At 44.2% G+C, this 22,764-nt stretch overlaps 2 protein-coding genes across 2 annotated transcripts; one reads left to right on the top strand and one right to left on the bottom strand.

The window, feature by feature from the left end:
• Positions 1–7,917: 7,917 nt before the first annotated feature.
• Positions 7,918–10,419, bottom strand: POMK (protein O-mannose kinase). The gene is made up of 2 exons (XM_066317791.1): positions 9,863–10,419; positions 7,918–9,362 (listed from the first exon to the last, which is right to left on the bottom strand). Exons 1-2 carry the CDS (start codon positions 10,148–10,150, stop codon positions 8,589–8,591), a joined length of 1,062 nt encoding a protein of 353 aa, XP_066173888.1. The 5' UTR covers positions 10,151–10,419; the 3' UTR covers positions 7,918–8,588.
• Positions 10,420–10,481: 62 nt separating this feature from the next.
• Positions 10,482–22,665, top strand: HGSNAT (heparan-alpha-glucosaminide N-acetyltransferase). Its single transcript, XM_066317790.1, has 17 exons — positions 10,482–10,721; positions 10,994–11,133; positions 11,655–11,776; positions 12,703–12,772; positions 13,371–13,440; positions 14,485–14,591; positions 15,024–15,100; positions 15,722–15,752; positions 16,627–16,787; positions 17,122–17,231; positions 17,927–18,048; positions 18,451–18,577; positions 18,697–18,783; positions 19,946–20,023; positions 20,135–20,205; positions 20,344–20,456; positions 21,481–22,665. The coding sequence occupies exons 1-17, from the start codon at positions 10,482–10,484 to the stop codon at positions 21,660–21,662; spliced, it is 1,908 nt and encodes a 635-aa protein (XP_066173887.1). The 3' UTR covers positions 21,663–22,665.
• The last annotated feature ends 99 nt before the right edge of the window (positions 22,666–22,764 follow it).

Raw genomic sequence — 22,764 nt, 5'->3', positions numbered from 1 at the left:
ACTGTGCAGGGGAGCTTCGGTGCCGCTGCTCGCCACAGTGTATACACAGTAAAAAACTTGGATAGTCGGCGCGCCGGATTTGTGGGACGCCGCCCGGCACCCGGGCTTGTGCAACTCTGAAATTAAGCACAGAATCGCAGACTCAGTGAGGTTGGAAAAGAGCTCCGAGCTCATCGAGTCCAATCGATGACCGAACACTGCCTTGTCAAACAGATCGTGGCACCGGGTGCCACATCCAGCCTTTCCTTAAACACCTCCCTGAACAGCCCATTCCAGTGTCAAATCACCCTTTTTGTAAAGAAATTCCTTCTAATGTCCAACCTAAACCTATATTATTATTGCCGGCGCAACATTAGACCGGTCCCTTTGTGCTGTCGCTTGTTACCATGGAGAAGAGGCCAACTCTCACGTGGCTACGAGCTCCGTTCAGGGAGCTGTAGAGAATATAAGCAATGTCTCTTTCAGTGTATAGTCACTGGCTCGTTGCACGCCGGGTAACAAATCCAATTTTTCTGGACTGTCCGTGAGGCCCTGGGGTTCCTTCCCACGCTTTCATTCCCCCTCCAGCTCCCAGACCCTCGGGGAGAGGACACGCAGAGGGGGCACTTCTGTCCCAGGGGCACGGGCGCCGGAGGTATAACAAGGCTTTTGGTTTTGCAGTGCCAGCGTCCAAGGGAAAGGCACAGATGTGTGGGGCCAGAAGTGTGAATTCAGCAGCTCTAGGCAGGAGTGGAGTCATCTGGCTGGGCTGCTGCTTATGCAGCGGCAGCGGAATTATGTGGAATGTAGTTCTGTGGTGCGAGGTGTTGGAAAAAATAAGAGGTTCAGATTGTCATGAGCTCTCGCTTTTCACATAGGAACTAAATGTGACAGTTTAAATTGGTCAGAATAGAAAGAGCACTTTTTGAAAAATTTGCCCCGTTTTGTTTTGTGTCTGTGTCTGTGTCTGTGTCTGTGTGTGTGTGCCAAAATGGGAGTTGCTGGATATTGAGGTGCTGGAATAACATGGCTTAATTTGATGGTCCATATGCTCCTGGTGCCAAAAGGCACAATTCTAGGATTATGCTTTAGCAGAGCAAATGTTCCCACTCAGAACCCTGAAAAGTTTTCTGAACTGCTTAATGAGATGCAGGTAAACCAGGCTGCTGTAGCACTCACATACACAAACTTTCTCCCTAATGCCTGATGTGGAGTGTTTGAGCTACATGAGAGGTTAGGTGTGTTTTTCGCTGGGGCCTTCTGCTTCTTTCTATCCACCTCTGTGCCCTTGATACTTCGTTTTACCATAGCTTCCTTCAGATACCAGAAACTGTTACAATTTAGACATCAGCTATATGGTCAATGTCCCTCTGCTTAAATCGTATTTGGGGTATGTGCTTGTGTTAGCCATCTTCACCCTTTATAAGACAATCAAGGGGAAAACTCCAAATATTTATAGGGCATGATTTATGTAACTTATGTCAAATATTCAGAATCACACCTCCTGTGCCTGGGAAATGCTCTTATCCCTTACTGAGTGCAAGGAGTCTAGACACCTCATTTGGATGGCATTTGCTTTGCAGATGTCTAATCAGCCTGGGGAAACTTCATCCTTTGGGGAACTATGTTCTCACTGCAAGATTTTCCAAGTCATTCTCTTTCCATGGTATGGAACAGATTCATTTTAAGAGGCCTTAGATCAGGACATAAAAGAATATGAGTGAAAATGACAATATAAAAAATAAAAACCTAAGGCACTGGTGTAATGAGAAAAGTTCCTTGCCCCACATGGTGTGGGAAAGGAGGATAGAACAGCAATTAGACATAATTCTAGGTCATTAAATTGGGATGGCACCCATACACAGAACTGTGGAAACCACTAAGAGAGATTAAAAAAAAAAAAAAAAAAAGAAGTCACTTATGCAATATGACAAAAGACAGTTAATTAAGCATGGTTTCAGAGGGATTTTAAGCAGTTTCTTGTGAAGTTGAGGCTTTTTGTTTGCTTTTTTAGTATGTTGAACTTTTCTGCTAACAAGCCTGACAAGAAAGCATTACACATCTTTGAAGAAAAGTGGAAAGAACAAATATAAGTAACTTCAGTGCTCTTTATATTGCATGAATGTCTCTAGACCTCAGCTGAGACCAGGCTCCCTTGTATGACAAGGAGAGAAGCTGTATTTAAGCTGTAACTAAAGGCACTTTTTGTATTAAACCCGCAGCTTGTTCTGGACAAGCCAGGGAGGAACTGAGATGCCCCAGGACTTTGCACACAGCCTCCCATGCAGAGGAAACCAAGGCCGGCATCCACAAAGTATGACCTCAGTCCTGGGGTTTTCTCTGCAGCCTCCAGCGCACAGAAACAGACTGCCTCACTAGCATTGCCCACTTCATTTGATTCAATGAAATGCTTGATTTAAGACTTTGATTATCTCCCTGCCCCCAACCTACAAGACAGCCAAAGACAGATTTTCTTCTTCCGGATACCCCTCTGAATTTAGTAAATGTGAATCAGTGGATAGGATGGGGTTAGACTGAGGAGCACAACAGCTGGTGCTGCCCTGAGTGTGACAGCCTTGCAAACCTGAGGAAGAGGGGTGATCTTCCCCTTACCTGACTGTAGAAATAGGAATTCTGGGTGTGCAGGCCTTCTGCATGACTTCCTTGAGGAATCTGGTTCAAACAGCAAAGTTGGTTGACTCTTAGGCCTACAGGTTAACTTGTGTGGCACACTGTTACTTCCTTTTAAAACTTGGGCTTTTGTTTGTCTGGTACACTGTTATTTCCTTTTAGAACTTGGGCTTTTATTTCAGTCTTAGACTCCTAAAGCACATTCATTAGTGGGAATGCAAGCTGCTCTTGAATTCAGTCAGAGCATAGCCAGGCTTGCAGTTGCAATTTCATGTGAGAAATTGTGTTAACTGTCCAGGTAGGTTATGTAGCATATTTATCTGTGGCTTGGATGAGGTGGGATGGGATAACCAATACTTGTGTATGCTGTTCATGCATGAAGACAGAAACATGAAGACATGTTTTCTATTTTCTTATACAAAGGCCGTGTGTAGGGAAAGGACTGTCATTTTGTGCTGTGCCTTTATAGCATCTGACCTACAGGATCCTGGCCTATGACCAAAGCCTGTAGGCATCAAACTAATAATATGTAATAATATGTAATAATAATATATGGCACTGGCATAAGTTAAATGATTAATGGAGACCTAAGACAACATGACCCAATTTCAACATTACAGGCAATGAGCCTGGGGGGGGTTCAGTTAGACACAACACCCCATCCTCTCTCCATCCCAGGAATTTTCTTAGGGAGAAAAATCACTTAAAAATCCCAACTTTTACAAAGCCTTTGTTCATTCCACAAAGATATCCAGAGTGTACTTGATAAAAGTACTCACTTCAGTCTCATAGATTTGTCAAGAGAATTACTGAAAGAGGTCTTCCAGCTCTACAGGGAAAGGATTCACTTTCCAAAAGTCGTTAGCATCCAGCAATTACTAGAAATTTGACTGAGAGCTACTGAATGTTATCAGTTTTGAAAATCATTTCCTGCATATCCAAAATGTGAATGCTGGATCAGTAAGCTTGGTCTTGTAAAAATTTAAAAATTATAGCCAAAGGATCTGTGTATGTGTCTATATATAAATATATAATTTTTAATGCATTTTCAGTTACTCAGAGCTAAACAGAATCAAAAATTGCTGACACATAAATATCTCTGTAATGTAAATATATTTACCATTTAATCCTGATAAATACTGGATTGTAGATTTCTGAACAGAGACTGACAATTATTTGAAATCATGTGGTCATCTCAAGTATACAGTGCTTCAATTAACATAGAACCACAAAATCCTTTTCCTTTTTAAAAAGTACCATCTAGCATATAATTTATTTTGTTGGACTCTACAAATATACACATTATATCACGCTAGAAGAACTTGAGAACCACTTTTTTCATGTTCCCAGGGTCTCTTGACTGCTGGTAGGACGTTACAGTCATAATGATAGAATCGGTTTACAGTTGCATATTCTGCCAAATAGCTCACAAATTATATTTGGCAAACAACACTGCCTCTGTTTCACAAAGATAATGATCTGATGTTTTGTTTATGTGGCAGCAAGGAAAATATTATTTTAGAGCTTGTGACAGGATTTCAAAAACTTTGTGTGGTATTCTAAACTTCTAATACATTTAAAAGTTACCACTCTATTAAATACAGAGTAACACATAACAGAGCCTTCAAAAAGAAAAAAATCAAACAAATGTTCAATTAAATACATTGTGTCCACTTTATTTGCATTTACCCAGACCTACACAACAGCTGGTGCAGATATTCATGCACTACTTTTTATGCCTGATGGTGTCAAACATACAGCTGAGTTGCCATATAGGCTGTTCACCCCTAGGGGATTTAGTGTTACAGGAGTGCTTTCAGGATATAGTCTGAAATCCATAGCGCAAAACAGGAAATGCTCCATCAGACTGGACCCCCCAGAAGCAGGCAGCCAAGCAGGCAGTTTGGAAAGGAAAACAGCATAACCTTGACAGTGCTATTCTTTGGATGGCTCTGAGGAGAAAATTAAAGGAGCAGTGGGCTTAAACTGAATCTGGGACTGCTCTGAGACAGGCGGTTTCCATTCTGTAACCTGCAGTACAAACCTAGGTGGCAAGGGCTAAACTTTAGTGGGAAATCCACTGGGAATTTGTTTTGGCAACAGCAATGGGCCAAGGATAGAGTGCACGAGACCAGTAGTGGCCCCTGACACAGCTGACAGCACCACAGACTCAGCAGGCTCAGCTAGCATGCCCTAAATGTCCTGGTCTCCTGCACTGCTCACTCAGCTGTGTTCCAGCAGAGTTCAGTCTGGAAACTAAGTGCTGTTTCTTGAGTCTGGGAGGCAGCTTCTGCTTTGATTCTTTGTCTAGCAGCTGGGTGGGTGGGAGTGGGTGAAATACGCTGTGGGACTGCTGCAGGGATGGCAGAGGAGGCATTGCTCAAAAGGGAAGGATAAGGTGGTTGCACCAACCTCAGCAAAAGGGTTGTCCTGTCCCTTGGAAAGGGGTCAGATCCAGGGCCTTCATCTTGATGATGACAGCAAACAAAAGCCATGGAATGACTGGGATCATATCTGCCTCGGCAGTGACTACCTAGGGTGGTTTGGGGAACCTCCTCTGAAGTTTTCTGAAGGAGATAAGCATCAATAGCTGTCCTTCTCCTTGTGTGACCTGCACCTTTGTGCAGTTTCTTCGACTGGACTTTTGGGATGGTGGAACAGTAATACAATGAGAAACATGGCAACGACTATCCCCAGAGAAGCATCTTTTCTGGGAAAGGACAGAGAATATGGGACACTTGATCTGAGCTTGAGATAAGAACCAGCAGCTGTTACTGAGGTTAGACAGAACTGGCAGTGGTCTTAGCAGGGGAGGTTATGTCACTGGTCTAGAGCTGGCTGGAGAGTGGGTGAGCAGAGAGGGACTTGCAGGCTCCCAGCTGTGAACAAGCCTCTTCCTTGCCCTTCATCTTTTGATGTTTTCTGCTAGACAGACAAGAGCTGCTTGTACAGAGGCAGCAAAGTTCCTGAATGTTTATCAAAGGCTGTGATTGCTGGTAAGGATTGAAATGCCCAGAAAAGAGAACTGGAAAGAGTGAAGACTACTGCATGTAGAGCTGTCCTGCCTCTTTTTCTCTGTGATGCCTTGCCTCTTCTCTTTAAGGGAAAAGAAGCTGGAAATATGAGAAGGACTGGATTCATGCAATCTTGAGATTGCAGAAGGAGCCAGCAGGGAAGAATAGGAACATGCATAGAGTACAAATATCTGATTTTACTGAAAGACTGGAAGAAGGTGACACACAAACTTAGTTTTGGCCTCACCAGGCTGACATAGAAACGGACAATAAAGTACATAAAGACCATGAGCAAGTTAAAGGGGAAGTGGCATTGTGGCATTTGTGGTTAATAGGTCAGCCTCTGTATCTGTCTGTCTTGTTCCTTCAGACTCACTAAGGCAAACACCATGAGATCTTTAAGGGGTTTATGGAAGTTTGCTAGGAAAATACTGGCTGCAAGGCCAGATTCTGCCTATGCCTGGGCTAATAACTAACTGACCTTCATGCTGCCATCTAGTGTTTCCTCATAGACAGAAACAACATCCCAAAAAAGAATCTGCAGCTCCATAACGCTGTATTCTGAACAAACCTGACTTATTCCTGCTGAGATACAACACTGGACAACACAAAAACTGAAGGAGAGAGAATGGAAAAGAGACATGGAGAAGCCACTGCTCAGGGTGAATGTTTAGGGAGACATCTTTTCTTTAAAAAAATTGTAACTATTTCATCCATAAACAGAGAATCATCTCCATGGCAAGATAATTATTCCAAACCAGAATTCTTCATTTTTTTCACTCTGTGAAATTAATATGGCTGTTTGCAAGGTGCAACAGTACACAACAGGGCAAGAATCCCAGCAGAAGCTTGTCTTAACCAAGAGAGACCAGCACAAGATGTTTGTCAGGTTCTTATCTGTCCTTGCTACATTCATAAAAATCCCTCATGGGATGGTTATTTACAGCCATCAGATGGTGATTCCCCTTTCAAGTGTACATGATGGCCAACAAAAGGTACGTTATTATGGAGGAAACATGCAAAAGATTTGACTATTGGCACTTTAAAGCCTTATCCCTGGTTTCAAGGAGTTGTAACAGGAGACTTTTCCAACTCTTGCACATCATGTATTCATGTTAGAATTGTAGAACTCTAACCCTAGTAATAACAAGTCAAGAGTTCATGGAGTGGATGATGCATTTACAACAGTGCATTTATTTTCCCCATGCTTCTTTTAGGCGTTTTGAGTCAAATTCCAAAATGAACCTGAAGCATCCACAATCACTGCTCTCTTTTGGAGACCTTGATTTCTGAGTTTTGTCTCCTGACAACCTGAGCAGGAAAGCTGCAAGGAAAAAATGGAGAAGTGAAAAATGGAAAAAAGTCTAGTTTAAGAAAGCAGACTGCCCAGAAGGAAAGGAAAGGTATAATCATCAGTTTTTAAAGGGCTCCTGGTGGTATTGCATGATATCAGAAATGAATTTACTAATTTGCAGGAACTTTTTCCCATTTATAATAAAATTGATACCAGGATTTGAACATTATACATATGAAATGACTGCATGATCTCAGTGCAGTCAGAACATGGCTGATTCATGAAGAGAAAAGCAGCACAGAAAAGAACAGAACCAAACTCTTCAAAAAGGAGCAAAAAGGACAGCATACTTCTCTGCTTACAAATCATCTCTCAGGTCAAAACATGGAACTTGTCTCTTAGGCCTTTCAGAGATTTAGTCCACAGCACAGAGGGTCCTCAGGTGGATAATGGTGGAGCCTATGTTTCTGATTCATATTATTCCTATTTTTCACCAGGAGAACTACATCCCAGATCCCAGTTCCACCAAACAGAGCCTACTGCTGGATTAAGGCATCTTTGTTCTTCCTCTCCAGCTGTTGGTACCAGGCTGTTACATCCATGTAGGCTACCTCAAGCTTTTTCCTAAAACACCAAACAAAGCTACTTCTTAGCAACCTTCCTTTATGCCTAGTGGACTTTGAATTCAGACTCTATAGAGTTGTATGCTCAGAATACAGGAAATTTTTTTTTGTAAAGCTTGTGTTTAATAGTCACTGCTGTGGAAGTTACATTATCTTTCAGTTCCTTGTTATCTTCCTTTCCATCAAATCATGATGAGAATAACCAAGGATAAGTGAATGAAAATATACACATCAGCTCTCATCCAAAGTGTTCAGCATTTCTGTGGATTACAGAGGAGCAAGAGACTTGCATTAGACAGCTTCGTCTCTAAAAAGCACATCGGAGAATACCACAGGACCAAGGCTTGAAAACCAAGAACCTGTGTCCGTAAGACTCTGCATCATCTTCTTGCTTCCAAAAACAGCGACACACTTGCTGGTGTGGGATACAGGGCACACAGAGCAACAGCCATATGGCTCCAAAAGCAACCTATGGCACAGCCAGCAGGGAGAGACTGCCACTGCATCCCTGGCACTGAGGCTCACCAAAATCTGAAGTGAAATGGATACTCCTTTCTAAGTGACCACTGCTTTTACTACAAGGGAAAGTAGATGAGGGCTTTGTGGATACAATATAGGCCAAAGCCACAGCAATCAGCACAAAGCTTGTGAGGGGCATGCCATGGTCTCTGCTCTCCAGTCCTCTGCCAACAAGTTAAGGTAGACCGCTATTTTTCAGCTGTTTTTCTGTAATTTTTAAGATTTTTTTGTGTAAATGTTGCAAAAGAAAATTTATCATTTCTTAAGGAACAAATTTCCCCTGCATCCACACAACTTCATTTCTTTCCCTCTTCCTCTTCCAATGGTAGATGAAACATGCCAAAGAAAAGCTTGCACAGCTCGTGGATTGGGGGGATTTTTTTATTTTATTTTTTTTTTAATCAAGAGGTACAAGTTCTGCTCTTTTCTTCTCAGTTTTGGGGACAGAGATTTTGCCCATCAGGCAAGCTACATAAATAGGAAGGACATCAACTTAAAACATCAGTATGTTGTTTGCCTTCTGACCCACTATAACATTTCTCTAGTACCAGGCATGGCTGCCTCCCGAATGAGCAGAGTTAACACTTTCCTGTAGGTGTCTAAGACCTCTTGGGCAGAGGGCCGTTCTGCCGGGTCCTTCTTCTTACACGCTGCATGGATGTCAAACAGATGCAGTCGTACAATGTCACTTCCTTCAACATGGCCCAAGAAAAAATTGGAGACATCTGGGATTTTCCAGATGTCTGTTTTCTCATCATAGGGAGGCATGAGGTCATCTTGGAATGGCACATCTTCTCCATAGGGCCAACGCTGCTCGGGAGCTACAAACTCACCCTGGAGCTCCCTGTGACCACATTTCACCAGCCTGCCAGCACTCCTGTTCACAAGAGGCAAAGCATCCAAATCATTCACCACAACGTGAAAGTCACTTGTTAGGAGATACTGGGAGAGAACCTTGTCCAGGTCATTTGAGTCACACATCACTAAGGTGCCCAGGGGGCTGGTGTGCAGGTACCGAATGACACTCACGTAGTCTATAGCAAGCATCAGCCTGCGATGCCAGGTGTTCATGCCCTTATATTTGGGAATGTGGAGAGTTTCATTCAGGCCTCTCAGTGAACCAAGAGGATGGTACTCAGTGAGGATTGTGAACTGCTGCTCACAGTAGCCAAGCAGCCGGACAACGTGCTTGCTCTGAAGGGCTTTCAGCATCTTCAGTCCATGGAGAAAGTCCTCCTTCAGCTCTGAGTTGGTGAGCTGTGAAAGAACCACTTTCTTTTCCTTCCACTCAGAAAGGAAGACCTGAGAACACACAAGAAACATATAAGATGTGGAGAGCCTTCTTCTATGAAATGCTACCAGCTGCCACTGACCTCTTCCTGAGACCAGTTAGTCACTACTGCAAATTAAAGTCACCAGGCACAGTCAGCTTTAGGTAGAGCCATGTACCTGTCACAGCAAGCTCTTTCTGACACCACAGCTACATCATGATTTCCTAAGTTTTCTTTGGGATGGACAATGTATATGAATTATTTTATATCACCCAAATAGCCAGTCTTACTCTGCCATGATTGTACCAACCTGTGATTTTGCTTGTGTAGCTGGATGTCGTTTGGTGTCAGAGAGGTGGCTCAGGTCATGCTCTCGCATCTGTTGTGTTCACTTTATCAGTAGCCATATGGTCATGGATACCTACAGTAATTGGCTGCTGAGAGGATAATCGTAACACCAGTGCTAGCACTAATTAGCCAACTGTGAAAGTTCTTTATCTAGAGGAGAGAAGAAAGGAAAACCAAACTCACCTTTTTCACAGCACCTTCACCAACACACTTGAGTTTCCTGACTTCCCTATTTATGGCCTCGCAAGAAAGCCACGGGGAACAATTCTTCACCGCTCCGAATTTGAAATGCCCAAAAGGGCAGAGGCCAGGGTCCGTTTCGACACGTCCGAGAGAGCTGTAAAACTTGTTGAGGTACAGGTAGAGAAGGGCATTAAGGAGCAGCACGGTCGCAAGCAGTAACGCCAGCGAGATGGATGGCACCTCTCTGGAAAGAAACTCCCTCCTAACGAAATGTGGTTTCTTTTCCATGGCCGTGCCTTCCGCATCCTCCGTGAAAGACGGAGGCTAAGCAGGACCCTCTTCCCAGCCCGGGGATGAACGCCTGTACGGCTTTTTCAGCGCCGGCTGCCCAGCCGTCCCGCAGGCACCGCGGTCGGGAGCCTGCAGCCTACGACGAGAGGCCACGCGTGGCGGCGAGGCGCGTTCAGGGCGGCTTCCAGCTCGACGCCGGCCACGCTGCGCATCCCGCCGTGTTTCCGCGCGGGCGGGCCCGAGGCAGGGACGCCCGACCCCGGAAAACACCGGGAAGCGCGGCCGCGCGGGGCGGCGGCGGCCCCGCCCCGGGGCGGAGCGCGGCGCGATGGCGGCGGGGCTGGCGGCCGCGGTGGCGCTGGCGGCCGCGGTGGCGGCGGCGCTGGGCGCGCTGCTGATGGCGCCCGGCCTCTCGCAGCCCGACGGGCGGGCCGCGCCCGGGCCCCGCGGCGGGGCGGCGGCGGAGCGGCGGCGGTCGGGGCGGATGGACCAGGCGCTGCTGCTCGTCAGCAACGAGCTGCCGGCCCCGGGCCTGAACCTCGCCGCCCGCTCCGGCTCCTGTCACCAGGTGAGGGGCTGTGCCGGGCGGGGGTCACTCCCCGGCCTCCGCTTCTGACAGCTCGGCCCGCGGCGGAGCTCTCGGCTTCTCCGGCGTCTCCCCGTGGCTTCGTCAGGTCGCTTCGCTTGCGTTTTACCTTTGAGCAGCACGCAGAGAATTCCCGCAGCAGGAGATGCTCCAGCCTCGTGGCATCTTTCCTTGTCTTTGCCACCGTGCAAGGCAGAACTCCCTTTCACTCTCCTTTGGCACTAATGAGCTCCCTTCACCCTCTTCTTCCACAGTGCTTGTATCAGTTCCTGGCGTTTGTCCCACCAAGCAACGAGAGCCTGAGAAAACCAGGCACGGCGTCGGTAATGGTTGATACCCAGCATCCACTCACCCTGCTGCTCAACAGCTCTGTGGGTGACAGAGATATCTGCAAGTAGGTGGCCCAGCCCCAGGGAATACATGGATAGCTCTATCCTGTATTTGTGTTGTTTTGGTTTGTTGTGTTATTTTTTTTTCTTCCACTTGAAGCCATCTGCCTCTTCATTGCCTGCTCATCACCTCCTTTTTCCCAACTGTTTAGACCTAGAGCTCAGTCTTCACCCCACTCCTGTAACAGTGATGTACTTTGGAATTGTGCTGAAAGGATCTAGGTTCAAGCAGGAGCCAAAACGGTGTTCATTGAGGCAGCATGTGCAAGCACCTGGTTTCTCTTGCAGGGAGTCTCTAGTTCAAGAAGACAAATGATGGCAGTGCATGTGTGGTAAAGAATTGGTGTTGGGCTAGGGGAGGGTAATGCTTGGAAGAGGCAAGTTCAGTGTTAGATCACAGAGTTGGTCCAAGTTTTTGGCTTGCCTTTCCTAAAGCATTCAGGCTTACAGCCCCCCTAGGTGCTGCAGTGGTACCTGCATGTACTGGGGGTGGCTCACCAAGTCTTGTTTCCTTTATCATTTGCAGGATTCAGTATCATTTTGGAGAGTTTGGCAATTATTCCCTTGTGGTAAAGACCCTAAGTACAAGCACCCAAACTGTTTCTTGTGACCTAATCATCAATGAAGGCCCTATCAACAGCTACCTCCGTATGTAGAGCTCTGTTTTTCCCTTTCATTCTACAACTTGCATGTCTCCAAGGAGAAGCAGCTTCCTAAGAAGCCTGTGCAGCCACTCATGCTGTGCTGAAGAGTTGTCACGGGCTTGCTCCTCTTCAACATCCTTGCCTCCTTATGTTTTGTACACCCATCTTGAGGCACTGACCAGGATCAGGCCTCTTCACATGATGTACTGTCTGCCCACAACGTTTCTGCAGCAGGCATTAGTACAGAAAAATCAGTGGGTGTGTGTCTGGAGGAAGATACTAGTTCCCGTTTCCCTGTGTGTTTATGTATTTACACAGAATACTCCCTCTTCTTCCCTCTGTCTTCTCTCACAAAATGGGAAACAATTCACACAGTGTTTGGATTTTTGTTTGTTGTTGCACTTTTAATTTAAAACCTGGCCTTTCTTGTTCATCTCTTATCCAGGACTGTTTCAAACAATTGTCTGTGTCGGTTCCGTGTTTTCCCTTTACATTAGTAAAGTCCTCCCAGTTTCCTAACTAAAGAAAAATTCTCCATGCTTGCTAACTAGGTGTATTGCCATTTCCCCAGTCTTCTTCATGTTGAGGCTGTTTTTAAATCTCTACATTCTTCTTCAGAACATATCATAGCACATTAACTCTTCTCTTACTAGTGTCTTGTGATGCAATGCAGTTTTATTTTGCTCTTTTTATGCCAAGATGTGGAGTCACTGAGCTGCACTTTGAACTAGCCTGCTTTTGTGTTGGGTTGTTTGGGGGTTTTGCTGTGGGTTTTTATTTTCCTCTGGGATGTATATTGCATGGAGAAGGTGGTATGATGGTCAGTGAGCTGGGCATTGTGTCGTGTTTGTGTAACGCTTGGCCAAGCCCAGGTCGCTGAATGGTTTTGTTAGATCATTTATAGAGTTGTGTTCTCCTTTTTTCCTGTAGCTATTCTCTTTGCTTTCCTGGTTTACATGGGGATCCTTGCTATCCTGATTGCTGGGCGCCTTCTAATGAAGTAAGTGAACTTCCTCTTTGCATGTGCCAGTTTAAGACCACACATCTCAGTGTGGTAATGCTTTGGAGTTCAACTTGTAGCCCCACTTGCAGATCAGATCCTGTTATCAAGTGACATGTGCACATTGTGGCACATGTGGCAAAAAATGCAGAGTGATGCGATTTCACTTGAGGGGTATCTTGCAGCCTTGGCAGTTTGTGCACAGAGCAGCTGACGTTCACTGTAAGCTCACACACGCCCTGCTGCACCCTTGTGTCCCTTGCTCCTTGTCCAGCTCTGGATCACTAATCCAAGGCAGTGGGACCAAAGTGCGTATACCAAATGCAATCTTCTACCTTTACTGAATGGTGTAAGTCATCCTTGCCTGTAAGCAACCCGAGAATAAAATCCCCAAACATGAGCTTGTGTATTTCCACAGCTGGACTTAACTGAGATCCTAGGTGCTGGCTGAATCTCAGTATTACCTGTATGAGCCATAAAAACAGAAATAGGAACTGTCCAAACTTCTGTTTTATGCTGCTAAATAGCTTCTTAGGTGAAATTAACTATAAAGTATTTTTGACTTTGTTTTGTGTTTTAAACTGTTACTCATTTTCAGAATTGATCCAGTCAGAAACTGGGTTTACAAGAAACTGAATCCCAGAGCAACTGATCGTATGATTAACTCCGTGAGTGACCAGTACCTTTAGTTTGTATTCTGTAGTGCTTTCATCTCTGAGAAACACACACTATCTGAACATCTGGGGACTTGTTAATCTTCCCCTTGTGTGTGTTCCCCTTAGCAAATCTTGTATGGATGTCAGGCAATTTTATGTCAATGGAGAGTGCTAGACTGGGTTTCCATGTGAGTATAGTGGATTCCCTGTAAAGCTCTTGCAAATTTTGAACAGTCTGTGCCCTCTTTGGTTCTCTTGAAACAAATGTGTTGGTGAAAATACTGTCTTCTTCTGACATAGTCAGAGTAAGGGAAATCACAGCCTTCATGGCTGCTTCCAGCACAGCAGAAATTTTAGCAAAAAAACAAACTCAGAATTTCTCTGGCACCCCTAGAACTGGCATTTCTGTGTGATCTTCATTTTGTACTAGAATGTAGATAGTTCATCAAAATCTGGGCTTCATATCCAAAAGGTCCAGACTTGTCCAGAAACAAAAGACTTGGAAGCAGAGCTCTGCAGCAATTCTTGTAGTTCATCTCTATCACCAGGATACAATGATGTCTCCTTTATGCTGCCACTGGGTCAGATCAGAGAGGTTTAGGGAACTCAGCTGCAAAGAAGCCACTCCTGTGTTTAAGAGGATTAATTTTCCACTGGTTTAGCTCTTGAAACAGTCTCTCCGTGGTGTCAGACAAGTGCTGATGGGTTGGGGTGGGTCCTGTTTGAGAGTTGCCAACTGGATCTGCTCACCTCTGTTGTAAGGCAGTACCCATAGTGTTGGCAAGTCTCTGGCTGATCTGGAGGGGACCCAGCTCTGATGAGTCTCAAGCACACCCTCATTTCACTGCATTGTTGTTTCTGCCTGGTCAAAGGTAGAGTCTGGAGCATCTGCAGACATTATTGCTTTACAGCCAGGAAGAGGTTAGAAGTAGACAAAAGGAAGACAGGGAAGATAAAGACAGTGTGTGTGAAAGTTTGCAGTTTACTATCCTTTGTTCCCTAGTCAGCTGGTGCAGCTGCTGACTTGCTCTTCATGTGTGTGGCTTGTTCCCGAAGGAGCTGGGATCCCCGAACACAGCAGACTCCATTAACTGCGATCCTGCCCCGCAATCATGGAGCACAGGCTCTCGGCAGCGCCTGCGTTCCCTCGACACCTTCCGAGGGTGAGCACAAGAGCTTGCTCAGAAGCAGCCCTTCCAAGGGGAATGAGATTTTTCCAGTGGCAGTTTGTAGCAAATGGACAGTTCAAGGTGGTCTGTTTTACTTGGGAGTTTATCAAGATTTTAGTTCTCAGATTTCCCAAAATACTTTGTAATTTATCTAATTTGAGGAAACATTAAAGTTGTGGCAGGGGGTGCAAAAGAACAATGTGTTCATTGTGAAAATGCTTGCTTTGGTTCACCACCACCCATGATTTTTGAAACACAGCTTACTGGTTGGTAAAGCTGGAAACCTTGGAAATCTTGCTGTAAAAATAAAATAAATCAAATTTCAGAGTTAGAAATGCATTAGTGGGAGTAGTAATCATTAACTTTGTGCTCATAAAGATGCATTTCATCTGCATGTGATACTTTGTGGTTTTGTTGTCTTTTTAGGCTCTCCCTTGTAATTATGGTGTTTGTTAACTATGGAGGAGGAAAATACTGGTTCTTCAAACACGAGAGTTGGAATGGTAAAGTACAATTGAGACAGTTACCCTGGGTTTCAACTGCAGCAGTGTCTAGAAATGGATGGTATTGCAGCGGCTGTGAGCTGTTGCTTAGCTGAAGGCTGGGATGCTGTGCTGGTTTGCCTCAGCAGGAAATCTGCCTGCTGGTTAATGGGCAAAGCAGTGTATGGTCCTCCTTGTCATGCAGTCACAGCATGGTTTCACATCACAGTCTGTGTGTAACCTTTTCATTTTTGATGCAGGGTCATATCTTTAACTTTCCTGTACTGCTCATTGACCACAGTCAAGCTGATGTTGCTAAGTGCTGTAAAAACATAATGCCTTGATTGGTAAGCTGATGGAGATGAAGTCAAGCATTGTAATGCCCTAGTGGAGAATAGCAAGGATCCCATCCCTGAAATCCCAAGGCACAGCAATCAGTTTTGACCCTGTTCTTGAAGAGTGGCAAATGCAGTAAAGCAAGATGATTAGCTCTTTGTAGGTTTTGTTTATAACATAGTTTAGATTTTTTGAGACGTAAATAATTGCTAGCAGCCTGCAATTCCTCTAGAAAATCAACAGTAAAATTGTTAAATTTGAGGAGGGTTCAAGGTAAATAACGTGCTCCTTTGTATTTCTCTGTAGGATTAACAGTGGCAGATCTCGTGTTTCCATGGTAAGTTTTCCTGAAGAATAGTTTTTGTATCAAGTGATTTTTTATATGAAACACTGCAGGTGGAACTTTGTGTGCACCTTGCCTCCATGTGGAAATGTATTTGAAGGATGAATTTGTGTTAAACAGTTAATAGGAATCTGCCCCTACAAATAACATAACCCTTATGAACCAGTAGAAGAGCTAAGTGTTTTTGGTGCCCCACATTCTCTTTCTTCCCACATATAACGCCCAGGGCTACCCTGCCAGAAGAAGTGCAGTACCCCTGAGAAGCTCAATGTCATGCCACTCTGATAAAAGCTGCCAGTCTGGCAATATTCAAAGCTGGACTGGTGTGTATCCATAGATAGAAGAGCCAAGTAAATTTTGGATTAAGCTTGTATTTCTATAACCAGAGAATGGTCTTATGGGGAAGCAATTATCCTATCTGCCCCTAACATGCTTCTCTACACCAGCCGTGGTTTCTGTTGGAGTAGGGAGCTGGACTTGGACTGTGAACCTAATCTAGAAGGGAGGAGTGGGTCAGTTCTGAATTTGAATCATAGATTTGAAGCTGATGTTTGACTGCTCTGAAGATGCTAATTTAATTTTGGGTAATGGAATTTTTTGGTAGCATATGAATTGCTGGGAAAAGAGCAGAGTGCCATTACAACCCTACCTCAACTGACCATGGGAAAAGGTAGAAGTGTCCCATGGTGCAAGCTCAGTAGCCTGGAAATTCCTAGCAATCAGAGGAAATAAAATTGCCCAATTGCACTCATTGCATGCATCTCTATTGGGCCAGTGCAGGCTGCTCTGTAAACTTTAGTGTTTGCTGTTACTCTTACATATTATGAGACATCTGTCAGCTCCATTTCCCATCTACTCTGTTCTCCAGGTTTGTGTTCATCATGGGGACATCGATAGCATTGGCACTGGGCTCCATGCTGAGGTGGGGAAGTTCCAAGTGGAAGGTGCTTAGAAAAATCCTCTGGAGGAGTTTTGTGCTAATCCTGCTGGGAATCATTGTTGTGAATCCCAATTACTGCCTTGGACCATGTGAGTGGAACTTGCTCTCCTCCTTGCATTTCTGCAACTTGTTCCTGCCTCCCTGTCTGGGCTGTTGCAAAAACAGTTTGATGGTATTTTGTGGAGTTCTGTTCAGTTCTGCACTGATGCAATTCTCTCTGTTAGACTCTTGTGCCAACCACTGTTAATTGTCTTAGTGACTTTCCCAGGATTATGATGTACAGAAAATTGGGATGGCAGAGTGGAGGTGTCTCTCGTACCTGCAGGTGCAGTGGATCTCAGCTGTCCCTGAAGAAGGGTCACTTTTGTATTTACAACAGAGCCTGTGTCTGCTCCTCTTTCATGTTGCTCGCATGTCTTCCAGTGTCCTGGGATAATCTGCGTATTCCAGGGGTGCTCCAGAGGCTGGGATTCACATACCTGGTGGTTGCTGCTCTTGAACTTCTGTTTACAAGAGCTGATAGTGGGACCTGGGTGAGTTGTGGGGAAATGACAACTGAACTGATAATGGAGCAGGGTTTGGGAGCCTTTCCGCTCGTTTGGGTAAAAAGAACACATGAGAAATTACAAGGAAACATGTAACACCTTACTTGATGTGCAGTGCAGTGTGACCTGGCAGGGGTCAATGTTGGGTATGTGCATTCTTCAGTGTCCCACTCTGTGTTTTGTCACATCTAGCTTTACTGTATTTGAGGATTTCACCAGTCCATTCAGATGATGCTTAAAAACAGGCATTCCAAGACACTTTTGATGAGTTTTCCACTGCAAAGGAAGCCCAGGGACAGGCATCTCTATGCTGAATCCTGTAGTCTGCATTTTGTCCAGTTAATTTTGGCAAGATTTTTTCACAGCAGGGGAAAGTAATACTGGGTTTTGGCCTCTCTAGAGTCTGCTTTCCCAAAAGGCTTTTGTTCTACTCATGAATCAAAGTTCCTTTTCACATTTTCCAAGTTTAAAAATATTAAGAGCTTTTGTTTTGGTTTGTTTCTCCCTCCTGCCCCAAGTAACTAAGTGTCTGGAAATCGCTTGTGAAAATGAATGGTCCATTGGTAGAACCCAGTTTTGTAATGTATCTGGGGAACAAGACTGCCTGCCAGGAAGTACAGGTTGTCCCCAAGGGCATGGTTTTTTATTTGCCAGCTAACACCCCCTCCTTCCATCTCATGCAGGAAGGACGATTCCCTGCTCTGCAGGATATTCTCCCCTACTGGCCACAGTGGATTTTTATTTTGGTGTTAGAAACAATTTGGCTCTGCCTGACCTTCTTGTTACCTGTGCCAGACTGTCCCAGGTAAGACCGTGCACTTGGACAACTTAATGTGGGGTATCATGTTGGTTCCCTTCTACTGAGTAGAAAGTACATTTTGTTAGCCATAGGGAAAGAATGAAGGGAAGGGCTTTCAGGCCAGCAGGATTAAAAGAAGCATCCATCATATGAAAAAACTTTCTTTACTTTGGTACTAAAGACTAGGTGTTATACAAGTGATGTCATTCTTCCTTTCTATTTCAAGGAGAAGGTTAAAATCTCCCTGAGGTCTGTGTACAGCAATATATGATCACTGCAATGCCATCAATGTGTGCCTCTAGCCTGGGAAAACATTGAGCATTTGGTGTGCTGGGTCAGTGGGCCAGCTACTGTGCAGCTGGACTGTAACAACACTTTGTGCTACAAAGCTCTCTGCCACTTTCCTAGGGGCTATCTTGGTCCTGGAGGCATTGGGGACTTTGGAAAGTATCCCAACTGCACTGGAGGAGCAGCAGGTTACATTGACCGTTTGCTTCTTGGAGAAAAGCATATGTATCAGCATCCCTCTTCCGGTGTAAGTAGATTTTGGTTTGCATTATGTCAGGAGCAGCTTGGGAACAATATGTGCAGGGGGATTTAAAAGAAAGGAGTTCAGTTGATTGGGTGCTCCCTAACAGCTGTTTTCTCTCTAAGGTGATTTACCAATCAACGATGCCATATGATCCTGAAGGGATCCTGGGGACCATAAATAGCATTGTTATGGCATTTTTGGGACTGCAGGTACCTCTTTTTCTTTCTGGCTGCATGCTATAATGGGAAGATTTGAAGGAAACTTGGAAGTGGGGAGGCAACCGGATTTCTTTACTTAAGACTGAGACTGGTTCTAACAAAACCTTTTTCAGAGCAGTGCTTTTGCAGTGACTTAGGCTGAGGTGAGTGCCAGAGAAGTGGAAGCTAACATGGCAGTAGCTTGCATTAGATTCACTGAGAGTTCTCAGTTTTTGTAAGGGATGGACACAAGAAGCTTGCAAAATAGCCACCTGATGTTTTAAGGTTTGTCTTACTGGGAGTAGGCTAGGTTGTATGTTGGAAAATAAGGCTGAGACACAAACTTCACAGCTTCATTGTGTAAGCAGATATGTGTAAGTAAGTAGAGTAAGGGTTTCAAAAGTTGCAGGTGTACTTGTTCCCCTTTGCTGATTTCCTGCTTGTCCTGCAGTGACAGGCATCTTGCACAGGTGCTGTGTGCTCACCTTCTCCGCCAAGAGAGGCGCAGGAGTTCACATTGGTGTCACCAACACCAAAAGCTCACAGCTCACAACTGTTTAAAATATGGCACTTTTTGATGCATTTTTGATGCACTGCTGGCTTTTCTGACGGTACAGCAGCTGTGAACCAAACTGGAACTCCTGTGCTGGGAAAGGAATGTTACCACATGTAGACTGGGTAAAAACTGATTGGGAATATCTGTGAGGCAGAGCTTGGAACAGAAGTGTGACACTGAGGAGTGAATTATCAGGACACATTGCTTTAGTGCTGTATGAAAAGAAGTATGTGCTCTGGGCAGGTCAGGGATGCTGTGGAGAAGCTCTTGGGCCTGGCTCTGGTGTTGCTCCTTCACGCAATCCTTACTGAGGGGGAGGGAGCTCAACTTACATTGTGTAAATGTAAATACCTAATAAAGATACTTGTCCCCTTCCTCAGTTAACATAGTAAGAAAGCGAGAAAAAGTGCACCTCTACTGCTGATTGTGTTGCATTTACATATTTTGCCCTTGTGTGTGCATTCTTTACAAAGAATCCTCATTTTGAGCCTTTCAGCCACTTGGAAATCCCATTTGTGGTCTCTGTCTTAGCACAGGTAGCTGGTGGAAAATATATCTGGCTCTTGAAATGTAGTTACATTAATGGGCATTAATTATTTTTTTGTATTTTTTTATAAGGCAGGAAAAATTACTTTGTTCTACAAAGACCAGCCCAAACAAATTATGAGTCGATTCATCATATGGGGCGTAGTAATGGTAAGTCTGATAGTTATGTAGCTCTTTAAAAGACAAGTATTTTAATGCAATGCAAGCATTTTTGAAGCATGTTGCAGTGGTTATATAACCTTCACCGGCTTTCTATTTCAGGGAATTATTTCTGCTATCTTGACAAAATGTTCTAAAGAAGAAGGGTTTATTCCCATAAACAAGAACTTATGGTAAGCAAAGAGATGGAACATTTCATATTATTTTGTTGAAGTACTATTTTAGCTCAGAGAATGTTTTAGCTTTTGTATACTGATATCTGTATCAGATAGTTCTCTAAATATTACTCTTTCTACTGAAAATGTTTGTAGGTCAATATCATATGTAACAACCATGAGCTGCTTTGCCTTCATCCTCTTATTGCTGATATATTACCTTGTGGATGTCAAGAAATGGTGGTCAGGTGCTCCATTTTTATACCCAGGTCAGTGAAATCACATCAGGAGACATATTCCTTATTATTCTTTCTGCACTGATCCTATCCTTTTGTTTTCTGTGCTTCCCTTTTCTGTAAGAGAGTAGGGATTTAGAATGAGGTAACCTAAAGGATTCCAGAATTATTAAGTTGAGCAGGATCTTTGCACAGAACTGGAACGCTTGAGACCAAATATTTAGGAGAAAGGGACAATCAGTTCTTTAAATGAGAGCTGAAAGCTGCTATTGCCTAGTGACTGTTCTGAGTTTGGTATCAAGTCAAGGTCCCAGTGAACAGCTGCCTAGTACTAAGCAAAATACCACAGTTGTTCAAAGTTGGTTTTGGAAGGGACTGCTGAGACTTGTGTAACCTAATGGGAAACTCAAAGGCCTGTCAGCAGAGTAATACCACTTCTGAAGATGTGGAAGATGAAATCCCCTGGGCAGCTGTGTAGGTTGTGTCTCAGTGATTTTAGATAAGCATGTTTTGCAAAGTATCCCACTGCGGTTTTAACCACAGTGGGCACACAACCAACACGAGTGGAGAATGTAAACCACAGCAGAGGGGACCTTTCAGCAGCTTCAGTCCCTGGTGTCTGGATAGGAAAATAGGCAGGGTGACAGCAGAGTATCATACCTCCTACCAGAAACCCCAGAGCTTTGAAGGGCAGTCATTGAATTTGTTTGTAAAGGCAGCAGATCTGACCAGATTGGTTGGCACTTGTCCACCCTGAAAACAGTAACTGTTATTATTCTCCTTATTAATATAATTGCAGCATACTGATTTGGTTGTATTTTCAATTTAGCACAGAGATTATTTGTATTTCTTTTAATAAATGTTTTGGGGGAGAGAACCCCTCAGACTTGAATACCCCTCAGTATTTGAAAACAGTGTGTAACATCTTTGGGGCAAACAAAATTAGCTGTTGTCTTGGTGCCACTCTCTTTTATAAGCCTGCCACACCTCTGCCTGCTTACTCTGAAGCATGCCCATACCTACTCATTCAGATGGTGTAACCTGTGCTTCCTTTCAGGAATGAACTCGATCCTGGTCTACATTGGACACCAAGTGTTTGCAAACTACTTCCCATTTAAGTGGAAGATGCAAGACAGTCAATCCCACGCAGAGCATCTGACTCAAAACCTCACTGCAACAACCCTTTGGGTCATAATATCATATATACTTTACAAGAGGAGGATATTCTGGAAAATCTGATAGAGGTGATCAAGGTCTAGCAGGCCTAGATTCTGATGAGGCAAGTGGATTAGCCTGAAATATTGCCACTCAGGCTGTTGTACTAAAAAGGGATACTAGTTCAAGTTTACAGTGCCATGGAAGTCATCATCAAGACTTTTATGTGACTTAAGGGACAGTATTTTCCTATTTAGCAAAAACTTACTGGTCTATTACAGTTGCTCTATTTTCTGTCTTTTGTAAATATTTTACTGATTTTCCTCCTTCATATGGAGAAGCTGAACATACCCTAACAGTTGGGAAGTCTAAGACACCCTGATGGTGTTCATGAAAGGAACTGCAAGGGATGGGGGTGGTGATTGCAGGGGGTTATCGGAAAGGGCCTGTGGTAACAGTTCCTGCCTGTGACACAGAACCCCCTAACTCAGGTGCTCTGGGGTTTGTATATATATCCTTGGCACCTCTTGCATGCCTGTTCCCTCTGGCTACTGGCACACATGTAACTTGGCCAGTGACTATCTGGGGAAGCTCTGGGGCACCTCTGTGGTGCCTGGTGATGCTCTCAGCTGATCATGCTTCATTGCATTCTTCCCATTTCTTTGACCAAACCCTTAGGTTTAGGATCCTGCTGAAGCCTGAAATCTCTGCTATTGGCTTAATAATCAGCAGGCTGCTCCTACAGGTCTAGCAGCCCATCTGTGCATGTTCTGGGCCTTTGTGTAACACACCTCTTGCATGGACAAAGTCTAAGTATCATGTGCTACACTCCAGGAGTGCAGAAAGGCCATTTCCTACTGACTTTGTATAATCACTTGGATATTACCAAATTTCAATCAAAACAATTCTCTTTCTACATGAATTTATTTAAGGACCCTGAATCTGAAAACCAGCAATACAGGTAGAATTCTGCTGAGAAGGAAGACCTAACAAACAAATTCAATGTAAAATAACAGTTTTTGGTAATTCAGGAAATTCACTCATGCTGCGATTTCCAAACTAGTGCTAATAAAACCCCTGAAATAGCTTGCTCTGTTCTCTGTGTATGTGTAAAAATGGAAAGAACTATGACATCCATCTTAGTATAATGCTATGGGAAAAAATCCCAAACAAATAGGATATTAAA

Source organism: Sylvia atricapilla, chromosome 4 (assembly GCF_009819655.1).
Source record: "Sylvia atricapilla isolate bSylAtr1 chromosome 4, bSylAtr1.pri, whole genome shotgun sequence".
NCBI classification, from domain to species: domain Eukaryota; kingdom Metazoa; phylum Chordata; class Aves; order Passeriformes; family Sylviidae; genus Sylvia; species Sylvia atricapilla.
The sequence above is the reverse complement of the archived record's forward strand: the minus strand, read 5'-3'. Positions and strand labels throughout refer to the sequence as shown.